Source organism: Pezoporus flaviventris, unplaced genomic scaffold (assembly GCF_033815535.1).
Source record: "Pezoporus flaviventris isolate CSIRO_AGI_PZ_B2104156 unplaced genomic scaffold, CSIRO_AGI_Pfla_v1 ptg000015l, whole genome shotgun sequence".
Taxonomy (NCBI): Eukaryota; Metazoa; Chordata; class Aves; order Psittaciformes; family Psittacidae; genus Pezoporus; species Pezoporus flaviventris.
This window is the reverse complement of record NW_026892563.1, coordinates 33,557,174-33,584,363: the sequence shown is the minus strand read 5'-3', so window position 1 is coordinate 33,584,363 and position 27,190 is coordinate 33,557,174. Positions and strand designations below refer to the sequence as shown.

General features: G+C 38.1%; 1 protein-coding gene across 1 annotated transcript in view; it reads right to left on the bottom strand.

Annotated features, from left to right (window-relative positions):
- ROBO1 (roundabout guidance receptor 1) overlaps positions 1-27,190 on the bottom strand; it is a 707,499-nt gene that overhangs the window by 60,503 nt on the left and 619,806 nt on the right. Inside the window, exons 6-11 of the mRNA XM_061453972.1 lie at positions 27,039-27,159; positions 23,248-23,386; positions 21,440-21,567; positions 7,082-7,090; positions 4,287-4,411; positions 2,236-2,407 (exon numbers count right to left, since the gene is read on the bottom strand). Coding sequence (XP_061309956.1) covers positions 2,236-2,407; positions 4,287-4,411; positions 7,082-7,090; positions 21,440-21,567; positions 23,248-23,386; positions 27,039-27,159 — 694 coding nt within the window. The remainder of the gene's footprint in view (positions 1-2,235; positions 2,408-4,286; positions 4,412-7,081; positions 7,091-21,439; positions 21,568-23,247; positions 23,387-27,038; positions 27,160-27,190) is intronic.

Here is a 27,190-nt window from a genome sequence, read left to right as displayed (position 1 = left end):
TGTTCCAGCAGTTCCATGTCCTTTTTATGTTGAGGACACCAGAACTGCACACAATGCTCCAGGTGAGGTCTCACAAGAGCAGAGTAGAGGGGCAGGATCACCTCCTTCGACCTGCTGGTCACACTCCTTTTGATGCAGCCCAGGATACGGTTGGCTTTCTGGGCTGCAAGCGCACACTGAAGCCGGCTCATGTTCATTTTCTCATCAACCAACACCCCCAAGTCCTTCCCCACAGGGCTGCTCTGAATCTCTTCTCTGCCCAACCTGTAGCTGTGACTGGGATTGCTCTGACTCAGGTGTAGGACCTTGCACTTGGCATGGTTAAACCTCATGAGGTTGGCATCAGCCCACCTCACAAGCGTGTCAAGGTCCCTCTGGATGGCATTCCTTCCCTCCAGCATATCAACCAAACCACACAGCTTGGTGTCATTGGCAAACTTGCTGAGGGCGCACTCAATCCCACTGTCCATGTCAGCGACGAAGATGTTGAACAAGACCGGTCCCAACACCAATCCCTGAGGGACACCACTCATTACTGGTCTCCAGCTGGACACTGAGCCATTGACCATAACTCTTTGCGTGCGGCCATCCAGCCAGTTCTTATCCACAGAGTGGTCCCTCCATCAAAGTGAGGTCTTTCCAATTTAGAGACAAGGATGTCGCGTGGGACAGTGTTGAACGCTTTACACAAGTCCAGGTAGATGACATCAACTGCTCTACCCCTGTCCATCAGTTCTGTAGCCCCATCATAGAAGGCCACCAAATTGGTCAGGCAGGATTTCCCCTTAGTGAAGCCATGCTGGCTGTCATCAAGCACCTTGTTGATTTTCACGTGCCTTAGCATGCCTTCCAGGAGAATCTGCTCCAAGATTTTGCCAGGCACAGAGGTGAGACTGACTGGTCTGTAATTCCCCGGGTCATCCATTTTCCCCTTCTTGAAAATGGGGGTTATATTTCCCTTTTTCCGGTCATCGGGAACTTCACCTGACTGCCATGATTTCTCCAATATGATGGACAGTGAGTTAGCAACTTCATTTGCCAGCTCCTTCAGGACCCTTGGATGGATCTCATCAGGACCCACGGACTTGTGCACGTTCAGATTTTTAAGATGGTCTCGAACCAGTTCCTCTCCTACAGTGGGCGCAAGGTCTTCATTCTCACAGTCCCTGCATCTGCCTTCCAACACTTGGGTGGTTTGGTCAGAGGCTTTGCCAGTTATACAAAGCAACTACCCATCAGATCAAAGCAGAGCATACAGTCACAGTAAAGGAAATATATTTAGACTAATTTTTTTTTTCTGAGTTCAGATAGCATAGGACATTAACAAAAATTCTCTTAATTTGCTTATTTCCTATTTTAAATTTACTTCTCACCTTGCCATGGCCTCCTGCCCAATGAAAAATGGATAAAAGTGGATTAAGAAATGTGGCTCACCACTTGTGAGAAACCAGAGAGCATGCAGTCCTACTCCTCTAAACAATCTCAATCCAGTGGGTGTAAATAAGTTTATTCTCCAGGTTCACTGTGTGTTTCAAGCACTGCATTATTTCTATTATTTTATATAGGATAAAGGCCTAGTTTAGAGACACTTTTCTCCCTTCATAAGTCTCTCCACAAACTGCACTTATTCTCTTTTTCTTTAAAAGCTAAGATTAGTATTTTGTTGTGTATGGTTGCCATTAAAAATATGAAGTATTTCTGATAACTGGCAAATTGGCCTCACGTCAGCATATATTACTGCTTGCAGTCATGCTCCCTTATTTTTTTTTCCCAACTGGTTCTCAAAAGGAATGTACAATAATATTAATTTGTATGTTATTCTACTGACTTCCACACAGCTTGAGTTTTTTTCCTTGGTATACCGCAATATTAAAAAATAGGGGAAAACAGGTAAATGAAGATGCTAAGGAAATGGACACACAATGATAAGGACAAAGATCCAGGCCACAAGCAATTTGAAAGTAGATTAAATCTAGTGGGAGAAACTAAAATAAAAAAGCCAGATATATTAACAGATCTGACAAAAATAAACTGAGCATACTTACCAAATGCAAAACGGAGATAGAGTGTTACACAATATCCAACATGTTAAACCCATGTCAGAGCTAGCCAAACCAGGACTTTAATGTTTAAAGACACATGCTATCCACATTTATGCAAAGCAGATTTCAAAGTAGTGTCGTGTCATCCCACTGCTGTGGGATATAACAGATGATAAAATAAAGGTGTAATTACCATCAGTAACTTCCAAGTAGGCTTTTGTTATGATACTTCCTGCAACATTTAAAGTCTGGCAGATGTAGTACCCAACATCAGATCTCTGGACATTGGTGATAGTGAGGTCTCCTGTCTGGGAAACTGAGAATCGGCTGGATGACTGAGGGGGTTGGTATGAGAAAAGCAGATTCTACAAGATGTATAGGAAAAAAAGCGGGGGAAAATGGGTTAATTAAATTCAAACATAAATAATCTTAACTTTAACACATCTAAACAAATTCATTTTTTTCATGTTACGCATAAAACATTCTGCTCTTCCTATCTTAAACATGTCTATACCACAATGTAAATAGCTATAATAGAATTGTTTGTGATAAAATGGGTGCAGATACGCACATATGATTGTTTAAGTCTTTCAGGATTCCTCTAACACCTCTACGTTCGATAGAGCCTCTATTTGTGTAAAGCCTCTATGGCTTTACATAAAGTTCAATATGCAGTAGCAAAGATCTGTTGTGTACATACACCATAATGGTATATGTACCACGGTGCAAGCAACTGTGGTGAACCCAAGCAATTTACTTTAACATTCTTTAGATCTTATTCCATGGCATTCTATTTATTCCACTTAAATGCAGATGCTGGTTTACTTCCTTGTATTTTAACTTTTACCTTCCTAAGAAGCAGTTTTATAAATAGAGATGTTGTTCAGGTATCTCTAAACAGTGTTTGTGTTCTATTATTAGTCTTATAATACAGAATTAAATCCTATGCCAGTTTCTACTTGGGCAGTTTTGGTATGAAGCGCCTAGTATTTACCAATAGTGGTAAAAAATCAGAATTGCAATAAAATAACACAAGTCCTTTACATTAAATACTGCTCCCAAATTTCTACCTCTGGTTGAACAGTTTATGAACGGGAATACTTCAAGGTCACAGAGGCTATTTTTTTCCTCTCTCCTTCTTGCCTAACTACATTTTCATTTCCAAAAATCACCCAAGGGAACGGGACACAACATCCTCTACTTCAGTATTAGCAAACTGTATTCATTGACCTCCTCCTCCTCCAGTTCCCGCAGTCATCACAAGTGGTCACTACTCAGCAGTCAAAACTAAGCCAGAAAAAATATGAACTAGACCATACTTTGGGGAAAAATAAATAAAATCCAGGTCACTCAAAACTACAAACTTAATACACTGGCATACTTACACCACTTAAGATTATCCTCTAATTAGTTCTAAGTTCTACTTAGCTATTTCAACAGAAATGTTGCAATGGAGTAAAGAAGCCAGTCTTTAAGTGTTCTCAGTTTCTCTGGCCTATTGTTTTGGAACACAAAGCACCCTGTCATATGCTATCGCACCATTCATTCTTTCATTCACAGGAAAACCAGAATCCCATATTCCTTCTTTCCTTCCAATAAAGAATACTTTGTGTCACATCCCTCCTTCAAAAGATGACTCCGTAAGAAAACTGTGATTCCCTTGCTGTGCTATATTGTGTTTCACCCACCGGCTTTCAAGATCCTTTACAAAGGAGCTGAAAATAATTTTCCCTCCCATTCAAATAACAAAACCGGGAGAAAAAGCGACCTATTCAGGTATGAACCCAGGACAACCTGTCAGCCAGCTGAGGGGGAAAACAGATCTCCTTAGCCCCAAATCAGAGTCCTGCAGTGATGCAGATCAATACAAGAGTTTAGTTTGCCAGACAAATGCAAACACATGGCAAACCAACAGCCATACTATGAACCCAGAGCCAAACTTTTTAGAAATTTGGGAGTGTTTGGGAGTTCAAACAAACTTTAGCATTAGTCATCTCCTCATCTCTCAAAAGTTGTCCCTGTTAGGTGAAAAAGATCGTCATAGTAGTGAAACATGGAATATTTCTAGCTGTTTCAACACCTAGCATGCATGCGACTTAGAAGAAGAGAAAAAACATCCAGCATCTCCAAGCTTTAGACCTATTTTCCACATCTTTAAATCAATAATTACAATATTTTTCTCTCACATGGTATCATCTCTTTAAGAAACTGCTAGGAAGAAGGGACACAGAAAGACTGTTTTACCTGACTTCCCTCTCTCCGCCAAAAGATGGCTGGCTGAGGGTTTCCAGTTGCTTCACACTGGAAAGTCACAGTTCTCCCCAGTGCAGCTACCTGATCTCGAGGCTTTACAACAAACTGTGGAGGCTCTGAAAGGAAAATGCCGAATCAATCAATCAATCAATCAATCAACCAATCAATCACAGTACTATCAGGCTATTTGAAAGCACATTTTGCCTACTGATCTTAAATCATGTAAAACAGATGAGTTTAATACGGAGACACATCATTCTCTAACAGCCACAGCATCACTCAGATCATCTTTTCTGTTGCTGGACCTCCCAGTTAAAACTGTGCATCATACACTTTTATTACTGACCACTTACACAAGGAAGTAAGCCCCACTGACTTATTAAGACAGCTTGCAGAGCAACAGTCACCGATGCAAACAAATTTGTTACAAATTTGGCTTTTAAAACAGGAATACAACTACAAGTCAGAATGGGGAAATCTTTGAGGGACACTGGCCCTCAGGCCATGCTTTGTCAAGGGCTGTAATAAACACTGTTGAGTAACTATGAATTCAGGCTTACATGCACAAGTGTCATCATCTATGATTTAGGAAAGCCGAGGAGAGAAAAAAACCCTCAAGTGCTTATATAAGAGACTTCTGATGTTCTTGAGGTCTCAAAAAATTTAAAGTCAAAAGCCCTAGAAAAACTACTGAACAAATTTTAACCATTTAAACTCTTCAGTCCAACTACTTAAGAGGAATGAATTTAAAGGAAGAGCAGAGTTAAATGTCTCCATCATTTACATAGGCAGGGGCATGTTCAAACAAAATATATATGCAAATGAAGGCAAATTTGAAACATCTGCTCCGCCTAACATTATAAATACTGCCAGCTTTGTCCAAACTGTTTGATTTATACAGGCTTCAACAACCCCTTCAGCCAGTAGTAAATGGAATGTCAAAAAATCATGTCAGTCACATTAAAAAAAAAATCATAGATGACAGCATTAGATATCTTGATGGGGCTAACATAGATACAGCCTAGCTTGTTTTATAGGGTGTTAGCTCTCACTTCTGCAAAACTGTGAATTAAATGAAATTCCATTTATTTGTTCATTTACGATGCTGTCTGATCATCTGTCCAAAACTAATAATGCTCTCTCTCTTCTTTGGGTTGAGAATAAAGGGTGTATTTTTAATCTGACTTTAATAATGTTTTTAGCGTCTTGTTTTTTATTTTATTCTTCTTTCAGACATTTCTGTATTGACAAAATTTTCTTTTAAAAAGAATGTGAATCATGTAATTTAAAGCTATCACTCAATGTGTTTTATAAACATCAAGTAACAGTGGCGTAATCTATAATGAATTAAGTAGCACTCAAAGTCCTTCCTAAAAAGAATTGCTTTCAGTGCTCCTATGGGCACTTTCAGTTATCTGTTCCTCATGCCACGTGTCCCTGTTCTGTACTGAGTTAATTGTAGCGTATATTCTTCCTACGACCATCCTGCTTTGGAAGGAGTTTTTAAAGCACAACATATTATTCACATTTGGATGCAAATACTACCTTTCCTAGAACTTCCTTAGATAAGAAACTATGCAAAGTGAAGGTGAGATTGACCAACAGTAATCATCTGACTTCAAAACATTTAGCTCTGAAACATTCAATCAGTACTTCAGGAGAAGATGTGGGAAGACTCTGACATGACAGCATGCTTAATTTAGAATGGAAGGTGACACTGTTAGGGATTTGCCACAGGGTTGTGAGTTATGATGGGGAAAATGGAGATGAGGGTGAAGCACCTTTGTTATGCTGTTGGATTCTGATGACAAGAATAAATTTAGCATACAGTTAAATTCAGGGCATGGTTGGCTCTAGTCTGTGACACAATGCCACACTAAAATGAACTGAGGATTTCTAAATCCTGAGCTAGTGCATAGGATGTATAAGGCTTCAGATTTCACTGAACTTAAGAATGAATACAGTTGTAAGAAGATTAAAATGGTCCTGGCCACTGGAGAAACAGCTTAATGCTTGTGATTCTAGGACCTAAAGATGATCATTCAGGACTACAGAAAGCCAAAAAAATGAGGGTAAATTCTGTCTTCCAGGTAACCATGGTAGAATTTATAAAATGTAGATAGGTATATGTTTCTCTAGATATTCTTCTAAGTATGTATTTAGCATGCATATTTACCTATATATGCATGTGTATTATGCATACGTGGATTATTCTAAATCTATCGCCATTAAGATAAACAATAAAAATCCTATTAGCTTCAATGTCAGAAGAATTAAACCAGGTTAAAGTGAAACTCTGTTATTAAATTCCATTCAATGTGCACTGTACTGGAAACATTTTCACTGTGTTTTTTTAGCTTCTATTTGCTTTCACACTTTGGCTCCTAAACGTGTGGTATGTGATGAATATATGGTAAAAGATGCTGAAATAATAATACACTTAAGGAAAGAAGAGCTTCTATCTTTGAGACCTTTAACAAAAAGAATTAAACTGACAGAGCACTTTCGAAGTTCAACTAATACAGTCAATGAAGAAAGAAGACATTAGGATTTGACTTATTACATCACGTAGAAACAGAAAGTTAGCAACCCATTACCTTTCTTTGCCATTAAGTTACCCATACTTCATGCAGAATTTATTCTGTGCGATGTGTCTTGTCAATAACAAATAAAAGATGGGAGCTGACTGATTGAAGGACATGGAAGGGGATGGATGGGAAGGGGAGGAGAAGTTCTCATCACAGTGATACGATGACTAGAAGATGGCCAATAAAATTTCAACTTACCAGACACAACTAAAAACAAAAACAAAACAAAAGAAAACATGGAATAAATAAAATTGAATAGACATGAAACAAAGCAAAGAATAAAGCAAAATTAAAATAAAATAAAAAGGACCCTTGATAAGGACCTTAGAAAGCACACACATAATCTGATACATGAAAAATAGGTTTAAAATGTTGAATCACATATTTGTTATTTGATTTTTAAGCAGAAGTCTCTATAAAATTCTGAAAGTAAGGTGTAGAGGTAAATGGTAACAGACTGAAATAATGGTCAGGCAACATGGATTCTATACGAAGTCTTTCCAATGAACTGTTGTGTAACCTCTGTAGCCTTGAATAAAGTTTTTTCATATTATCATTATTTCACTGGATCAAGAACCTTCCATGGTAAAATTAACTTGAAATCTCCAGTAAAAATCAATCTACAACATTGCTGAAATAGAACAGTGCCATTTACACCCTTTCTGAAGCACACAAACATCTACAAATGGAAAATGCTTGTCTAATAGCTATCACAAAGTAAGATTATTAAAAAGTTAAAATATGCTGAGGTATTTAGCCCACACACTTCTTTAGCATAAGATTGCTGTATCAAGGTCACAATGCTCACTATTAAACTGCAAATGCAAATGAAACCACAACTAAAATTAATCTGAAAAGATTTTTAACCCTTTTCTTCCTCCCTCATTCCCAACCTCATTTTCATGGAAGTATTCAAAACCAGAGACTTATTGCAAAATATTAGATTGTTCAGTATAAAATTGCCAGTGATAAATTATCTAATATTAAATAAGCTTCCAACCACAGCTGAAAATCTTCATAGATTTGAAATGGCACAGATCCTGGCAGGCTGACTTTGCTTATAAAAGAAAGGCATGTTAGAAAGCATTCCAACTACATATCACTAACTGAAAGAACAGGCTGCAAGTAAAAATGTAAGAATCATGCATTTCAAAAATATATACAGATACTGTAAAAAAGTCAATAAAAAAGTAGGTTGCATAAGATAATGACAGTAAAAGTAATATATATGTATATGAAAAAAAATGTTACAAATAAGCCTGTCGACACTTTGGTCTTATCACTTTATACTGAGAGTTAAGTATTGTTCAGCAGTGTACACACTTTCATGTCGAGTAGGTAAGCACCTGCAATACACAATCCTCTGATTAAAAACATGGAGTAAATTAATAATATCCCATCTGCCAGCATTCATTAGGCATAAGGAATACTGGTTTACTGTTCAAATAAATACAGCGGACTCCAGGTGTATTATGAAAATGAAGCAGAAAGAGAATCAGATATATGACTGGAATTTGGATCATGTTGAAGCCAAGAACCTGAAACTGAATGCACTAAAACCAGATCACATAGAGAATTTGGGTTTAATGTTATTAAAGACATTCCTTAGGAAATACTCCCAAGGAAAAGAAGTTGAAATTGCTATTTTTCAAAGATCTAAGTTTCGATCTTAAGGACGTATTTCGGATGTACATTAGCCTTCTTTATGTGTGTGGGTTTAGTATATCTCAAAGAGAAAAATCGGCATGCGTTATTCTGTTCAGATTATCTGCAAGTCTATGATTTGCAAGAGGAGTGGCCAAGAAATTCCTGAGACAAATATGCTTATCCCCAAGACTCAGTTCCTAGCTATTCTTGATCGTGCCTAAGTAGATTATACAGTAACCATTAGTTTTTAACTGAAAAGCTCTCTATTAAACTTGCAATCACAGTCTGACCTCCTCTTGAATTAGAAATGCTTCTCCATAAAACACAACCCGTGTTCCACATGAAACAGTCTGATAAGAGAGTTAATGGGATGCAATTCTTGCGCAGAGGAAGTAACTTTGAATCACTCATTTTCCTTTACTCAAGCAGTGCCAAAAAGAGAAAAGTTCAGCCTTCTTGGTAGCAACGTAAAGCTTCCTAAGCCTTCTTACAGAAATCGCACTTGGAAATGCCTAACAGATAGAAATCTGTCTTGGTTGCTCAATTAGATTTCTACAAATTAAATTAACTTTTAAGTGTTGAATTTCCACCTTTCTTTTTACCAGATGGCTTTTACCTACAGTAGTAGGTCAAAAAAACCCTGTCAAGAAATTGTATTTTTTTTGCCCACCTGTAAAAACAGAGGCAATACTGATACATGAAAGTAAATCCTTGTAGAAACAGGGCATCAAACCTGTACCAATTGCAAAGGGTGAAATTTCATAGAAGACTTTAAACAGTTCTGTCAGAGGGACATCACGTGGTTTAAAATAACAACAATAATAGCAACAACTACAACAAGGACCACTTTCTTTGCTTGATTTACATCCTACTGATATCCATGGTTACTAAAACTGAGAAGTAAATGACTTCCTTTCTATTGTGGCACATTTTATTTGTCAGCACTTTCAATTATAGAGTAAATTAATTTTCCCTGTGTTTATCATGGCTTTTCACATGGCAGCTACAGGGAATATCCTATTTGTAAAGACGGGAAGTTAGCATGTAAAACCACAAATACCAAAGGAATAATACGTTTGACTTCCAAATAACTTCCTTGACATGTGAGGTTTTTCAGGGAAGACTTGTCCAGTCACTGAACAAAAACAAAAAGGGAAGTGACTTCCAGACTACTGATGTGATCTTTTAAAGCCTTACTCTTGCCAAAAATCCTATCAGCCTCACTGGGACTATTGGTATCATTAAATCCACTCACAGGAGTAGGATTTTGCAGTTTTAGGACTTAAACTACAGACCAGTATAGTTGCCAGATGTCAATGGAGCAACTATTGTATCTGACAGATTTAGTATTGTAGGGTCATATGATAATCAGGTTGGAAGCAACCTTGGAGGTTTCTAGTCCAACCTTCTGCTCAAACAGGTTCAGCTATGGGGTCAGACCTGGTTACATAGGGCTTGAAATCTTCCAAGGACTGAAAATGCACAGCTTCTCTGGGCAACCTGCTCCACTGCTCGACTGTCCGCTTACTGAATAAATTTCTCCTCGTATCCAGCCTTATCTCCCTGGTTTCAACATAAATCCGTTGCCTCTTGTTCTCCCACCACAGACCACTGTGATGACCCTGGGCCTCATCTTACCAACAACCTTCCTAGCTACTGGGGCTGCTGTTATGCCCCACCTCCAAAAACACTTCTTCTACAAGCTGTGCAAGCACCATTCACTCAGTCTTTCCTCACAGGTACGTATGAGACCTCAACATGCTGTGTGTAATACCTAAATCTCAAAATAACACGTTTTGTAATTCTTCGCACACAGGTGAATGCCAGTGTTGATCTAGTGCTTCTCTCAAACTCATCTATTTCCTCATATTTAGAATTAAGTAGTACAAAGTTGTGTCTATTTCTTACTCTGATAATGGACAACCTATTAACTTCAAGTGCCCTGTTCTTGAAAGCTGTGGTAGTAATTATCTATCTCAGTGAAAGTAAAATTATAGACATTTTCATTCATTTGTACTAATAAGGTGCTTCTGAGATGCTGAGATCCAAGGTGGTACCTAATTACTCAACAGTACTTTGTTCTGCTTATTAAATACTCATTAATTATTACTCTATTTATGAGTATCTTCTATGCATTCAGATGATATCTTGTTATTTAGCTGACGCAAACAGAATACTTCTGATTTAAGTTCAATGTGCTTCAGTTTTGATTATTTAAATAAGAATTTTCATGTCTTCAAGGACTACTTGACATGTACAGAAGCTATTAAAAAGGAAGCAAGAAAGTATAATTCTATACCAGAGAAATGAAACCATCCCAGTCTTCAGATCAATAATTACATACAACAATCAAGCTCATATACAATCTCTTTAGCTTATGTATAAATCCCTGGTGATATGGCTAATCTAGGAAATGGCAGTCACAATGAAATTTAGCTTGCTTTCAAATAACTTTGTGATGCCTTAGTCCCAGTTCAAGTGAAAAATATCAGAGGTTGAATGTGCCTGTAGAAACAAACTGGTACGAGATGGGCTGCAAGTATGAGCCTGTGTGCTATAATTGAAAACGGAGTTCAGGAGCATACATTTCTGATGTGGCTGGCCAGGTAGAGGCTAGACAGAGATAGCATAGAGATAGGTACATTATCTCTCATGGAGCACTGGAATTCAACAGAATGGCTGACACTCAGTTGTTTATAATTTTGGTATGAAACAAGTGGGTGAGAAACCCACTATTTCTAACCTCTGTCTGAAACGAGCGGGTACAGAAGATTTGGGCACTAGAGTTACACACACAGGAAATGTAGAGTCTGAGTACATTTAGCAAACCGCTCAAACTCTGACTCCTCACTCCTTTAAAAAAAATAAAGGCATTGGAACAGTTTCATTCTCTGGTCCCTCCCCTATTTCCAAGCAAAAACTAAAGCTGCCAACCTCTTCTGTTCATAAACATGCTTCATTCCCAAGCTTGCTAAACTCTGAAATCTAATTAACTACTTTTTACCTTCAACTATCTGAGCAAGGACCGCTGAACGCCTTTCTGCAACATGACTACCAGTTATTTATGTTGGTGTTTTGCAAAAACTGATATTAAAGGAGGATGTTTGAGATAACGTGCCAGGTTTCATTTTCTGTCTAGTGATTTGTAGGCTATTTGTTCTTATCAAAGAAATCTGGAACACCCAATATCCTTGATATGCACATCTCTCTGCAGTCATTTGTGGAAAGTTTCACTTTCTACAGAGAAATAAACAAAGGCCAAAATCTCTTTTTCTGAGCAAATATAAATGCAGCCACTCAGCTGTTTCCTAGCTTCAACCTGTGAAAAATATGGGAAAATAATACCAGGTACATTACAAAAGAACTAGGGTGTATCACTTTTCATCCTCATCGGCCTGTTTTCAGCTGTCACTTCTTGAGGTCTAGATACAAACATAAGTAACTGCTAAAACTCACATTCATTTAAGACCAGACTTGGGCACCCTTACACACCATGAATGCCTCCACAGTACATTGTCCCAGAGCACCAAGCGTGATACAGTGCAGTACAAACTCCCGAGGAAAGATCTAACAGTCTGGCACCAAGCACCCCCAGCCATACAGTTGAGGCAAAATGTTTACATAAGATTTTTGGTGTTTCAAATAAAAAGCGATGATTTGTAATTCCAAACCCCCAGCATGGGGGTGATCCTGGTTTATTACATTTATGATGACTGGAAGAATTCTGTTTTGGATTGCTGCTGATGCGTCAGATAAGCACTTCTTAAGTTTAAAAGAACAAGTGACTATAGTAACTACTGACCGAAGGCAAGAAGACAGAAATCTAACTGATTGGAAGAGAAATAAACTGTTTTCTACAATGGTGCTGTAAGTAAGAGAATGAAATTAAGAAAGCAGGCAGTTGACTATTAGGAAATATAGCTCTAAAAGAAAGATCATCTTTAGGAAAGGTGGAAACCTAGAAACCTGTAGCAATGATTCAGGTTCATACACAGAACAAACACGTAATATCACGACACACACAGTGTGGCAGTTCAACATCACCAACTACAGAATCCATTTTAGAGATCAACCTGAAGCCAAGAATTCAAAATCAAGGATTCTCCCTCCTGCAGCAAGCGGGAAGGTAGCTGTTCTCAGCTCTGCACCAGGATCAAGAAGCCATTTGTTTCAATGGTGGCATTAAAATGTCACTAAGCTTTCTATTTTCTTTGGTGGTTTAAACTCCACCGTCTGCTGACAAGCAGCACAAGATCTGTGCATCAATCAAACCTCCTGTTTGGGTGCTTTCCTGTTTTCAGGAGCTATCAAATGGCATTGACCCCTGGCTGTTCTGAGTTTTAATTTGGGCTGAGAGGTGTTTCCCTCCCTAGCCCTAATTGATGGGGCTGAGCAGTAAAATGTGGCTTGATCTCAGCTGTGTCTCTGTCATGTAACTATATTATCTTGATGTCTGCCTCACAGCAGGCTAATGAATCTTCCTTTTAAAACATTTAAACAGGCTACACAAGCCTGTGTATGTTTGTACATGCGTGGTGGGGAGGAACCTACTGCAGTAATCCATGGGAAGAAAACTGTGTAAAACACACTCACATGAGATTTTTTGATTTGCAACTGATTTTCCTGATACCAGATACTACAAAATAAGAAAGTCAATGGAGATTTATATGATAAAAATAAAAAAAGGGGAAATAGACTTTGCAGTGTGGTTTTAGAAGGCAGCACTTCTCAGGTTAATACGTGTAGTATGCAGTTTCAAGTGGTTATCAATCCTGTAGTCATTGCCTTGAGGTGACAAGAGAAATCTGAAATATGGGGGTTAGAAGACAGCAAGAGGGAGAGAGGGATTTAAAGTCTTCCAGAAATTCCTTCCCTAGTCTCAACTCCCCTTTCCTTGTTCTGGGTTCTGCTAAACCAGCCTATAAAGCACATAGAATTTAGACAGCACACTTAAGCCTAATTCCACCTATTTTAAAACTCGAATAATGCAGTAAACTGTGGAGTACTGTTTCCCAGGCTTCTCTTTTCAGAGAAGAGCTGTCTTTCCCTGTGTTTAAAAACCACGGAGGTAATTTTGGGCACTGCTGCAATCTAAGCAGTCATGGCTACAAATATTTATACTAAAACCTTTTAAAAGAGTGAAAAAAGATAGATGAATTTCAAATTAGGATGTGCAGAAGTACAAAAAGATTATGATAGCTGGATACTATCTGGGGAATTGTTAGGAGCTTCCTACTGCATTTTTGGACTTACAGCAAAAGATAGTTGAGCTGAAAAGAAAACTGAGTGGGATTTTTTTCCCCAGCTGTTTATGATAGCAGTTTTCTTGGAAAGAAGTACTTGAAATCCATAGCAGACTTCTTACTGCAAGTAAGCTCTTTGTGAAAAGTGGCCAAAGCCCCATGATCAATGGATACCAAACACCCACTAAAAATGGAAAGACAATAAATCTCCACAGCACAGTAACTTTTGACCATTAAAAAATGTTATTTTGGGCATGCAATACTTGGTAAGGAATACTGTCAAATGTAACAGATACTATCTCAAAAGAAATCTGGACTTCTTTGTATGGGGACACCACAGCCCCCACAGAGAGACAACCCAAGTCTACATATGGGACACTAATACCTGACCTTATTTTTTAATAATGTTATCAGGAAGTTAACCATGATGTATTAATGAATTCTAATAACAGGTAGCAAAATTCGCAACATGGAAGAATTTTATACAAGACAGAATTATCCACAAGGGACAGGGGAAGTTCACATTGGATATATGGAGGAAGTTCTTTACTGTGAGGGTGGTGAGGCACTGGAACAGGTTGCTCAAAGCAGTGGTGAATGCTCCATCCTTGGCAGTGGTCAAGGCCAGTTTGGACAGAGTCTTGGGAGCCATGATCTAGTGTGAGACATTCTTGCTTATGGCAGGGGGCTGGAACTGGTTGATCTTAAGGTCCTTTATAACCCAAACCATTCTATGAATCTATGACAGGAAATTTTTACTGTGATGGAGGTAGAAAAGGAAACAAGTTGCTTAAGGAAATGAAAAACAATGATGTGCAAAAATAAAATAAACTAAAAAGAAAAACAACAAAAAACCCCCACAAAACAACAACCCCAAACCAAAAAAACAAACTATCAGGGACACTCATCCTGATTTTCACAGAGTGAAGCCAAAAAGACAATAGTGCTAATAAAAACTGCCGGCAGGTTGAAACAAAAGTATTGCTGCCGCTCTCATGGTCCAAAGATGTTAGCAAACATGTTCTGAGGTTTAGTCTTTAGTTAGGTTAGTTATATTCTTCAAGGAAAAAAATTCTGTTAAGGTCTGAGCGTCCAAGAACTCTGAAGGAAAAGGCACAGAAAAGGCCATTGAACCTTGCTGGTGGAAGGCCTGATAACAACAGAACTTTCAGGTGACTTCTTCCTCTGTACCAAGATCCAGGTATTAATGTCCTACCTTAACTCTGCCAAAAGAGTGTATATTTAATCTAAGGAGTTAAAAGTCCTAAGCGGGCTCTCGTTATGCCACTGAAGGATGCGAAGAGAACAGAATCCCCTTCAATGCTGTGTTTAAAGAGCACAGGGCATTTATGAGAACAAGAAAACTAGCTTCAGATCCACCCATCCCATCCAGCTTTGTCCTTTTTCCTCAATCTTCTCATCCTATCAGGAAAAAAAAATTCACCCAAACGTGGGGAATTATGTATGGTCAAAGGGACAAAAGGAGCATGCAGATACCTCCTGCAGCAAATAATGTGAGCGTATGTGATATATAGCAGTTTAACCAGAAGTAGCTGTATATTCTGGAATATACAGCTGGAATATTCTGATACTGTGCCTTCTAGGTAATCTAGTTTGCATATAAAGACTGTAAGATACTTTATTACCAGTTCTGCAGTGTTATTCAGCACCTAATAATAAAATATTTTAGTGTTCAAGCAAAACATAATTCATAGTAACAAAATGTACTCAAAACAGTTTATCAAATAATGTTTGAATCCACTGTTATCCTAAATTGGCATTTTTTGGATCAAGAAGCAATTCAGAGATGACAGACTTTAATGATGCATGTAAACTAACAAAAATAAGATAGTACGTTATAGTCACCGTATAGTCCTTAAGAATATTACTTTTAGGCTATAAGTAAGGCAAAAATAAAGTACGCATTGCCTTTTCATGGCTGTTTAATATAATTTAATACAGCCTAAGTTTATTTCAGAACAAACATATAGCAGAAGTCCTGCTTACTGAAGAACCAATGAAAATTATTATTCCTTGCACTCTATTTAATTTTATACATAAAAGGGAAAATCTGTAAACTCAACAACTTGTAGTAAAACTCTACTTGGTCTGTTCCAAACACAGAGTTATTGAAATGTTATCTTTAGAACAGCAGTCACAAAATAAAGCCTGCAACAGCGAAGCCTGATGCAAAACTAATTGATTTTCTCCTCAGCCATGGGATTAAGGAAATTGCAGGCACTAGAAAACAGTTTTCAGATTTTCTTTGCTACTTTTTAATTGAGTGCTCAAGTATGCTCCACAAATTGACCCCCTACGATTCTCGGCAGTGAGTGGTTAAAAGGTAGAGTTTTTTAAGAACTTTACAGTAAATGAAACCCTTTCAGCAGAAAAAAGCCTCCAGATTCTGTTTATTTTGGTAGTAAGGTTTCTCCAAATTATTTTGTCTCCTTCTGTTCCACTAGCTCAGAAACATCTGTCTCAAGTCCCTGTTTCAAAGTACTACATTGCAGGAAGGAATCTCCAAAGTTTTTAAGTATTATTTCCCTGTAAGCAATTGCTATCACTGCTGTGAGACTCCATGGAAAAAATAAAACTGAATTAAAAAAACAAACCTTAAACAGAATAGAAGCAGTTATTTCTCAAAATACATTGGATGGCTTTGAAGCAACTATAAATCACTTTTTTTTTTCTGAAATGTTTACTGATTCCTTCTTTTACCTGTATTTTAGAAATGCTTCAGGAATCTTGGTGTTCGTCACTTGCATCAGTAGAACAAGCACCTTCAGGGCACTAACCTCTTCTTCAAAGGGTTTTCTCAGTTCCTTCTGATTAACTTTTAAGATTTATATTCTTTCACCAGAAATAGGTGGCGGTCAAACTCCTCAGATCTTTGATAGGAATCTGAAGTGCTGTCATAGTTTACAGCAGTCATTAAGGGGGAAAGGGCTGTCTCTTTAAGCTATACAAATCACAAGAGATGCTTTCCCTCATTCACCCTGCCAAAAGTTTATTAATTAAAAAAAACTCTTGAAGTTCAAAGGACAATCACTATTCTTCTTTCCTCTTTCATGGGGACTGAAGGCAGAATATGGCCTAAAATTACTTCTTTCAAAAGGAGAACCACTGACTTAAAGAGAGACCATGTAGACAAGTTCAGATTTAAATCCAAATCCTAGTTTTAAAATTCAAGTGGTTAAATTCACCCATGATACTGTGAGGCATCCACTGCAACACATAACAATCACCGTACACCTCAATCGCATTTTTGTAATCCCATCAAAATCTGAATTTTGCCTTTGTTATTTTAATGTAGGTAGCTCAGATGCCTATAAAGCAATTACATTTACAGACAACTTATAATGTGTACCAGCGGCCTGACACAGCGGAAACATTTATAGTATCTGACAGATAAAAGAGCAAATCCTATTCCTTTTCATTCATTCGCCCTACCCAGGAGCCTTATCAAATTGATGTCGTTCACGGCATGCCTTGAAGCTACTTTGTACAAAGAAGGGGTGGAAGGAGGAAGAGGAAATTCCAGACCTGAAGCATGTGCCACCTTTTCAGATTAGAATCCCTTGTCAGTTGACTAGTAGAGTGAAATCAGAGCCAGAAGTCACTTATCAAAAGTTCTGCTCTCTATCTACCTTGCAGACAAGCTCTGTTAAACCTAAAATAAATGACAACGTATGCTAAAAACCTTGATACCAAAGATCACCACTGTAAAATATGAATGGGCCAGTGTAATCTCCATAGGAATTCTTCTTTTTCCTTGCCAAACTGATAACACTGAAACTGTTAGTGCCTTTGAATAGCAAAATTAACATTTTACAGTTCAGTCACTGCTGCTGTATGCTTAGATGCATTAGGCTTGGCACTGTGACAAGTACTGTGAGCTTCACCAGAGCCACTGCTTGATGAAAATGAGTTAAAGAAGAACTCATAGTTTGAGAATGATGCTCACTACCAACCTGTTGGTGATCCACCAACAGTCGCCAACAGCCACCGTGTTGGTATTCTTGTGAACTACTCAAATCAACTTGACCTGCTGAGTAGCAACTACACTGCCCTCACTATAATGGTTCTTGGACAGTGCCACAGCAGGACTTCCACTGGAGTCATAATTTCCACTTCTATCCTAGAAGTGAATAGAATAAAGCTCACTTCAGCATAAATTATAAACCTATTATAAAATTACATGTTAAAAAGCCTAATCGAATACTGCAAATGGGAGTGAAGCAAATGGAAGTAGAGTAAAATACGGAAAACTTTGGTTGCTAGATTTACTGAAAAGCATTTTTATGATCAAATGTGAAATTCTTGGAGAAGCCCTACTTCTATCTGCATTCATGGCAAAACTAATTCCCTTTTAGAAGTGAAGTTCTGAGGCATGCATTTCTTGCAATTCTGTTTGCCTTAGGAACATGGGCTTCAATGTTATATATAATAATGAAATATTATTTCTGTAGCCATGCTTCAAGGCATAAAACTAAGTAAATAGCATAACAGAAATCTTAAAAAAAACATTAAAAGCATTTTGCATATATATTAAATACATATAGAAAAATACAGCTGAACTGCTTAGTGCTAGAGCAAGAAAGAAATCCACTAGTTCTAGAGAGGCACTTTTGGTCATTGTTTTCCTGTTCTGGAGCTCATCAGCTACTTGTTAAAATACAATGTAGTGGTAAAATATAATGTAGGCTTAGTAAAAGACTAAGTGAAGGGTTCAGACTTCTGTGTCAATACAGGACTCCACATTTGCTTTAAGAATTTGACTGAAATCACAATAAAAATACAGCATCTGTACTTCACATAGGAAATACTTACGCTCCCCAAAGTTAGGAGTCCACATAAAGGAAAATAGTGATTCCAAGAATCTGTAATGCTGGTGTCATGAGCGGGAAGAACACTGAAATGAAACTGGTATTCCCTCCCCTCTTTGGAATCTTCTACAATTAGAATCCTACATTATAAAGCTGAACCATCAGGGTTGACAGTTCCTAGTCCATGAACACAGATTAGGCCCATTCACGGAGCTCAGTGGCAGTCTTCTTGAGACACAGAGCACTGCAGGGCATGCACTATGCACTCCAATGTCTGCTAGATCAAAGCAGGGGCAGAGCTGACCTAGAGGTAATCATACTGTCAGATCCAGGGAAGCTCTCTGTTGAGACACCAGGCTTACTATCCACCTCACTTCATCGACACATGCCTGACACCTGGGTATCTCAATTAGCCCTGGTGTTTCACACTCCACCTTTTAATACCCTAGATAACCCTGTACAGTGCAGAACACACACATCAATCACAGCGCCCGAGGCCTGAGAAATGATGAGTATAGAAGAGGATATGTCCTCTTCTTAGCAGTGCTACCAACCCTAAGGCCTGAGTGTCTCCAAGCACACTGCTTACAGCTCTTTCTGCTGCATGCCATGCTGCATTCAGTGCAGCAGTTCCACTGTGCAGACACTTAGTAGAGATGACTGCCCCTTTCCTAACACAGATACGCAGCTTCTGCGCTTAGCATCAACAACTCTTTTACTCTTTCTTTAGCATGTAATCTGGCATGGAAACACCACGGCCTATTGCTGAGATACTGAGGGGGGAAAACCCCACAGCAAACCCCATGAAAACCCTCTAAAATCCAAACTCAAACCAAGCTAAAAAGCTAAACTCCCCACTTTGTCCTTTGCTGAATTTAACAAGTGGGAGCTGTGACTTCCGAGGCCATGATTTGCAACACAACCCTCTGTTTACAACATGTAACCAAAGTAACTCTATTTGGCCTAGCAGAACACACATTTATTAAACCCTACAGTCAATAGAGCATATGGCACTAACCGAAAGTACAGTGTTTTAACAGGGAAATAGGTGGGGACAGGAGGGAAGAAGAGTAGGAGGAGAAAAAGAAGGAAAAATGTGAACAAATCTCAATGGAAAACGGATGTTTTCTAGAGAAGTCGTGTGGTGTCCGTCCCCCCCCCCCCCCTTTCCCATAATACTAGGTCTCCTGGATACTCAAATAAATGGATTTCGATGATAATTTACTACATTACCAACTACAAATTGGCCTTACACATTACAGTTTCTCCCATCAATCCCTCCTATGAAGACATTAGTGCAGACAAATGGCTCAGGAGGTAATTTATTCACACTGGGAAACAAATTATCCTGTAACAATATCTGGAGAGCAAAGCTGTTACAGTGTAAATATCTGCTGTGTTAAACAAGCTCTTAAAAAAAGGACCTTGCTGAATCAAGACTTAGGTTGTGATTGCGTTCCTTAAAAGTACCATTTTATTATCAAAATTAGAAATATCTCACTCTAGATCACTAATATCTACACGTCATTTTATATCTAGAGTAGCACTGTTAACCTAAATGAGATTACAAGAATGTGCTTGCTTATTATTTTGAATAGTAGTATGAAAGACTAGGGCTGCCAGTATCTTATATCTGGAAATGTAACTGCTCAACCAGTCATAAAGCAAATTTTCTTAATACTAATGTTTTAGTATAAGATGGAGTTGATACGTGATCTTCAGAACAAATCACCACTTAAAAATAATTCACTCTATCTTTTGAATAAACTGTGATTACTTTTAACCTTTTATTCTAAAACCCTGAGCACAAGAGCTGGTTGTTTTGCAAACATAAGGTATCACTTTTGATGTATAAACATTGTGGTGACTAACAAAGCAGAGCATCTCAAAATTCTTGGGTTTATGAGAGCTTCAACTCTCAAGCTATTTTCCTAACAGCTACAGATGTTAGGAACACCAAGTGTTTCTGGTGGAAAAAGGAAAGCAGGTTAAGGACAAGACCTTTCCTGTCACAGTAAATGTGTCAAAATAGAGTCCTGTTACCAAATAAAATACTTCTAAGCCTATACTTTCCCAGAACTCCATAATAACTAATACCCACTGAACAGAGAAAAGGACAGAAGGACAATCAGTCCTTAGAAAAAAGCATGAGGATGACATCACTGGCTGTCTGCTAGCCAGGAAAGGAAGAGAGGGATTATCTGAATAGTGAACATCTGGATGGTGTATATAAAGGCAACGAAGGATTTTTAAACAAATTAGTTCACTAAGTTCCACTGAATTTTTATCTTATAGAGAAACAGTAGTGCTATGATACGCTTCCATAATGAAAAAGCAACAGGAATGCTAGTGGTTTGGTTTAATGAATTAAAAGATACACAAAGATTTATCATTCACTGTCTCTTTTTTAATTTTTTTAATTGAAAAAAATTGTCAGATACTTGAACTTATAACTCTCCCTTTCAAGTTAAAACAATGTAGTTTGCTAACACTGCTTTTCTTCTTTCTATTATTTGGGTTTTAGGTACAAAGATTGTAATTGATATGATTCTGATCACACTGAAGTTCAAACATGTTCAGTTCCCCATTACTGTTCTGTAAAGACTGCTTACAAAAAATCTTATATATGATGTGATTTGATTTCTTAAGTATAAAACTCAAGCAAAATTCATATTTTCACATATTTTTTACCACACAGCATAAAGTTCCTGCATAAGTCAGAACTCTAATAATTGTGTACAGACTTAACTAGTTGCATATAGCAATTCTATAAAAGTTACCAGGCAAAAAATCAACTTTATTCTATACTGGAGTACTATGCAAGGAATCATTCTTACCTTGAACTGTCAGAGTTGCTGATGCTTCAGCTTTTCCAACCATATTTTCTGCAACACAAGTATATGAGCCCATGTCTCCTGCCATAACTTTCCGGATTTTCAAGGTATGATCATCACGGATTTCGTATCTTTAAATATACATAGTCATAAACAGTGAGTAGGAATAATAGAAATTTACAATTTCTGTAAAGGGTAAAAATATGGTGGGTTTTTGCTCATATTTTTATTCCTACATTTGCCTTAGAAATAAAAAAGTGTATAAATCCTCATAAATTGATAATGTAAAGACAATATTTTAAAAGAAAAATATATATAAATAATTGAAAACCTAACTCTAATTTCTTTTGCAATATGAGTCAGTTTTTCACACGTCAGTACAATTTCACTGTTGTAAAGCAAACGTAAAGCTGTAACGCATAACTTTTTAATTGTTAGAAGAAGTAAACGCAATAACAGTTATTTTTCTTCCAACAGTTTTCCCATCTGAATGAAGAATTTTTTTTAATATGGTTGAAAAGATAGTATTGTTCTCAAGAAGATCAGAATTGCTTGAAAGTCAAGATAAATCCCAATTCATTCAATTTCTTTTGAAAAGACCGATGTGGCTTTTTACCATTTCTTCTCATTTCATCACTTTGTTTCTCTTCTTTGTGTAATGCAGTCAATGTGTTTATGTGGGTTTTTTACACTAAAACGGCTATAGTTTTATTGAAGATACAGACTAGATTAACAGGAAGTGGGAATTGGATGGCTGGAGCAAACTGTTACAGGATTTCTTCTTTCAAGCTCCTCCCTTAACAGGTTTTCAACTGACAATCGGGAATTCAAAATAAATATCTATCTATCTATCTATCTATCTATCTATCTATCTATCTATCTATCTATCTATCTATCTACCATAGAATGTATTGCTTTTAATAAGGCCTTTTACATTTTGGCCTGAGTTGGAGCAATGACGGGGGAAACTTAGTAACAAGAACATGTAAAATCAAGGAGCACCTCCTGTATGAAGACAGGCTGAGGAAGTTGGGGCTGTTCAGCCTGAAGGAGAGAAGACTGCGTGGAGACCTCATAGCAGCCTTCCAGTATCTGAAGGGGGGCTATAAGGATGCTGCGGAGGGACTCTTCATTAGGGACTGTAGTGACAGGACAAGGGGTAACAGGTTAAAAATTAAATGGAAAGTTTAGATTGGATGTAAGGAAGAAATTCTTTACTGTGAGGGTGGTGAGGCACTGGAATGGGTTGCCCAGGGAGGTTGTGAATGCTCCATCCCTGGCGGTGTTTAAGGACAGGTTGGACAGAGCCTTGGGTGAGATGGTTTAGTGTAAGGTGTCCCTGCCCATGGCAGGGGGGCTGGAACTAAATGATCTTAAAATCCCTTCCAACCCTAACTATTCTATGATTCTATATTGCTGGACCACATTTTGTACCAGTTGTGATTCCAATATATATTTCCTGACGTTGTGATCTAATTTACTATTTATTATATATTTTCCAAAACTTGTAGTAATTACAAAAGACTCTTCAGGTGACAAATCAATCTGCATCAGATACTATGGACTGAACTTTATTGTATTTTGTTATCTTTATCTATGTGTTGTTACAGCAAAAGCTCGAGAACAAGACATTCTTAAGTTTCAGTTTAAACTGTAACTTCAGTAAAGCTCAATGGTAATGAGAAACGTCTTACTAGATGAAGCCAGGCCTTCTCCATTCAAGAAGAAACAAATGCTAGCTGTCAAATGTTGAATGGCTACACTATATACCAAGCTAGACATCATAAGACAGGTAACTCCATGTACTGCACCTTGCTTTTGGTAATTCCCCATCATCTTTCCTCCATCTTACTGTAGGGACTGGGTCACCTCTTGCCTCACACTTAAACTCTGCACTGTCATCCACAGTTACAGCCAAATTACTTGGTCTCTTCACAAAAGATGGTCTCTCTAAAAGGAAAGGAAAGAAGGGATTAGTCCAGCAGTTCTGAGCCCGTACTGCAATTTCTCCTGAGCTGTGGCTGTTACAATAAGGGAAGCAGTGTGATGAACCTGATGGAGGTGCCTCTGCCACTGCTCTTCTCACTCCCAGTGCCAGGCAGAAGATCCATGGCCCTGCAGATGGCCAGCACTATGAACTTCAGAACAGGAGGCAGATGCTCTTAACAGTGGTTCACAGTCCAGGTGCAGACTTCTTTACTTCTTGTGTATCGCTGTCACAACTAATAGAGCTAAAGCAAAACACAACCTATACAGAAAATCTAAATACACATCAACCCTCAGGTAGAAGCAGGCCTGTTGCAAGTACCCAGACAATGCCCAGTCATCTGGTACACTGCTTCAAAAAGACTGAAGGCACAAACCAAATGTCTCACTGAAGATTTTGACTCAATTGTGCCTCTAAATTTGAAGGCAAAGTAAGGCCCAGCACAGTATCTCTGCAAGGATGCTTGTAGGTGTCAGCAGCAAGTAGTGTTCAATGCAATCATTTCCAATGCTACATTAGAAAGGCAACATTTTCTTTCAATAGCACACATAAGATCAAACAAACCAGCAAAACCCACAATGTCCTCTCTATAATTTTTATTCATAAAAACTGGTATTGTCCCTGGCTTACACTGTAGGACACGGATGACCCAAGTCCTGGCTCACCAGAGTCAGATTAATTGCTGAATCCTTTTCCTCAGGCTTTTTGAAACAGAACAGGATCTCAGTCCAGGCTGTGCTATTCTGGGAACCCCACTACTAGATGGAAATTTCTGGAAAAGGATAGACACATCCTTCCACCTGTAACAGGGTTCAAAGCTTTATGGTGCTGGGCTTTTCATAGTTCCACAGCAGGCTGGAGCCCAGTGAGGTTTACACATGGACAAGGAAGATAAGCGTTTAACAATTTCTGGGATACCCCAGGAAGGATTATACACCTAGAAAGGCAGCACCAGATGACAACCGGATGTCCATAAAAGAACTGGGAAGCTTTAACAGGAGAGTGCTTGGCATGTTCCTTTGCCTAAAGCAGATGACTTTTTTGCCTCTACACCTGTGAAAGCTCTGAGGGGGTTGAGAAGGCAGGTGCACGTTTTCACTTCTATGTATTGAAGATATAAATATCATCTCCTTGGAATTGGAAGAGTCTAAAGCCATTGGCACAATCAGGAAGTGTAAAAACCAAAAAATACACCACAGATTTCTCATAGCAGTACAAAAAAACCACCATACAGAAGGATTAAGAGACAAACCCATATGATTGTCTCACATTTGTGTTTGAAAAAGGTGGTTCTGAATATTACTTTGACTTTGCAGATAAAGAAACAGAGATTCAGCATCATAAAACTTCAGTGAATGGTTCAGAAAGGACTAGAAGTAGAAATGTGAACTGAACAAAACTCTATAAAAGAGCTTCCCTTACTCTCAAGGATGTCCAGACCAGCTGGATGCTCGTGTTGTAGAAAACTTACCTTTGCTTGCAATGCTAGCCAAATAGTGTTAGATGTACTAGCATGTTGATCTTTAAACTGTTACCTCTATCCTGGTTTCATAGACAAGGAGGAAGTAATAAAACAGACACCTACAGAAATGAATCTAGCTGTAATTAAAAAACCACAAACACAGGTAGCTCCCCTCATCCCATTCGCTTTCTTGAGCATGCAGTAAAAATGTAATCTGAATGCAAGAAAAGAATATTCCAGATTAAACTTCAGAGTAAAATAGTTTGGGGAAAAATATTCAACTTAACTATGCAAGAGAAAAAGGACTGATGTGGTAAGGCCAGGACTGCTGCACAAGAGCAAAACCCACAAGAGGCATGCTGTTCGATAAATCAGTTTTCTAAAGGAGAGAAAGATCTTTTGTCTGCCCATTCATAACACTCTTATTCAAATCACATATATGAATAAGGAAAATCAGTATCTATCTTTGTTACATGATTATTTGGTAAATACAAGGAAGGCTTAGCGAGGATCACTTTGAAACTTTCTAATATTACAGTTTCTGGCATGCAGTCCTCCCTCTGATCTAAAGCAGAAACTTAAAGTTCAACTTCTAAATAACCAAAACCCCATAAGCAGAAGATTTATATTGAAATTTTTTAATATCAGCATATTTCTTATGCTCTTTCATGCATATCTAGGGCCAGAATTGAAAGAATTAGGTGTAATAAAGATTTCTAGACACAGACTGGTAAGACATTTAAAGCTTTACTGTCCTGTTTGGAAAGAAAACCTTACTAGTTCTCCCACACTGAAATTAAGAAATATGTCGGAAGAGCAAATGAGATGAAGAAAAACGCAAAGACAGACTTCTCTTTGCAATGCATCCCTCTTACAGGTGTTTAGCAAGAGTCATATTTTCCAGGCTGGATTACCTACCAGTCTGTACCATAATCCCCTGTTTAGACTACTGATGAGCAACTAACTGGTACTGTTAACTAGGAGCTCAGTGCCACAACTTTACTCATGTAACTACGACTTCCTTTCAACTCTAGATTTTGCTTGGAAGTTCTAAAAGTCTGTTTGACAATAAACTTCCTCCCAGAGTGCTTCAAAGGTGTCTGTAAGCTAAAAAAAACCAAACACCACCCAAAAAAAAACCAATCAAAAAAGAAACCAAAACCCTCACCAAAACCCAGCAGTGTGGATCATAGGAAGTCTTGCTTAACTTCACCTACACTATCTTGCTGAATATTCAGTTTCAACAACTTGAAGATGGCATACAATCTTGTTTTATTCTGGAAAACCCATACTTCAAACAAAACTCTGAACAGGACTTTAAGCTGGCTGTAAAAAGTAATGAAGACAGATGAAAGTGCCAAAGACTGACAAGACAGATATTAAACCTGAAATAAAAACAAAAGCAAGAGCCAGGATTACGGCAATAGCATTGTGATGGAAACCAGCATGTTATGAACCATGGCTTGGATGCTCTCATCCTGTGAAGACAAAATACTCCTTCTACAGGAACAACTGAGCCAACTCAAGCCTCCCTTACTTTAAATTAATACGGGACACATTTTGAAAACTACCAAGGCTGCATCTGTAGTCACCATGAGGCAATTCTCCTGTGCTGAAGGAATTCTGAGACTACACTTGGCATTACAGCTTCTTTTCTGCAATAACAACAAACCCTGCAGTTTTCAGCTGTTACCTTAAATGAAAACAGATTTTCTGATACTCAGATCACCTGAACAAGTAGACCTGTTGCATCTTCACAACACCCAGTACACACAGCTATAAACAAAAGGATAATCATTTAAGATAGAAATTGCAATGATTCTGATTTTCTTCATTAAGGGAGGAGAAAAATTAAGCCTCTCCTTCATAGTAGTGCTAATTTTTGTCTTGCTAGTATTTTAAAATACTGATCCAGATAGTGGACACTGGGATTATTTTCAGTTTCAGTACCAAGAAAGCATCTTCCAATAGCAAAACCAGTCCAGGGTGTACTGCAAAGCCATTAAGTGCCAATCATTTGCTAGAACACAATCATGACAAAAACATTTGCAACACTAAAAAGGAAACAGATGAGAATGATCATTAATAGAAAGCTTAGTAGGAAAACCCTAAGATGGCCATTTTCATCAACAAAGTCTTAAAGGAGGCCTTACCTAAAACGGTGAGCTCCGCAACTTCACTTTCACGCTCTCCAACCATATTTGTTCCAACACAAACATATTTGCCAGCATCATTCTTTCTTGTGTATGTGATCATAAGCTTTCCTCCTCTGATCTAGGACAAATCAAGGATAATAAAAAATTCT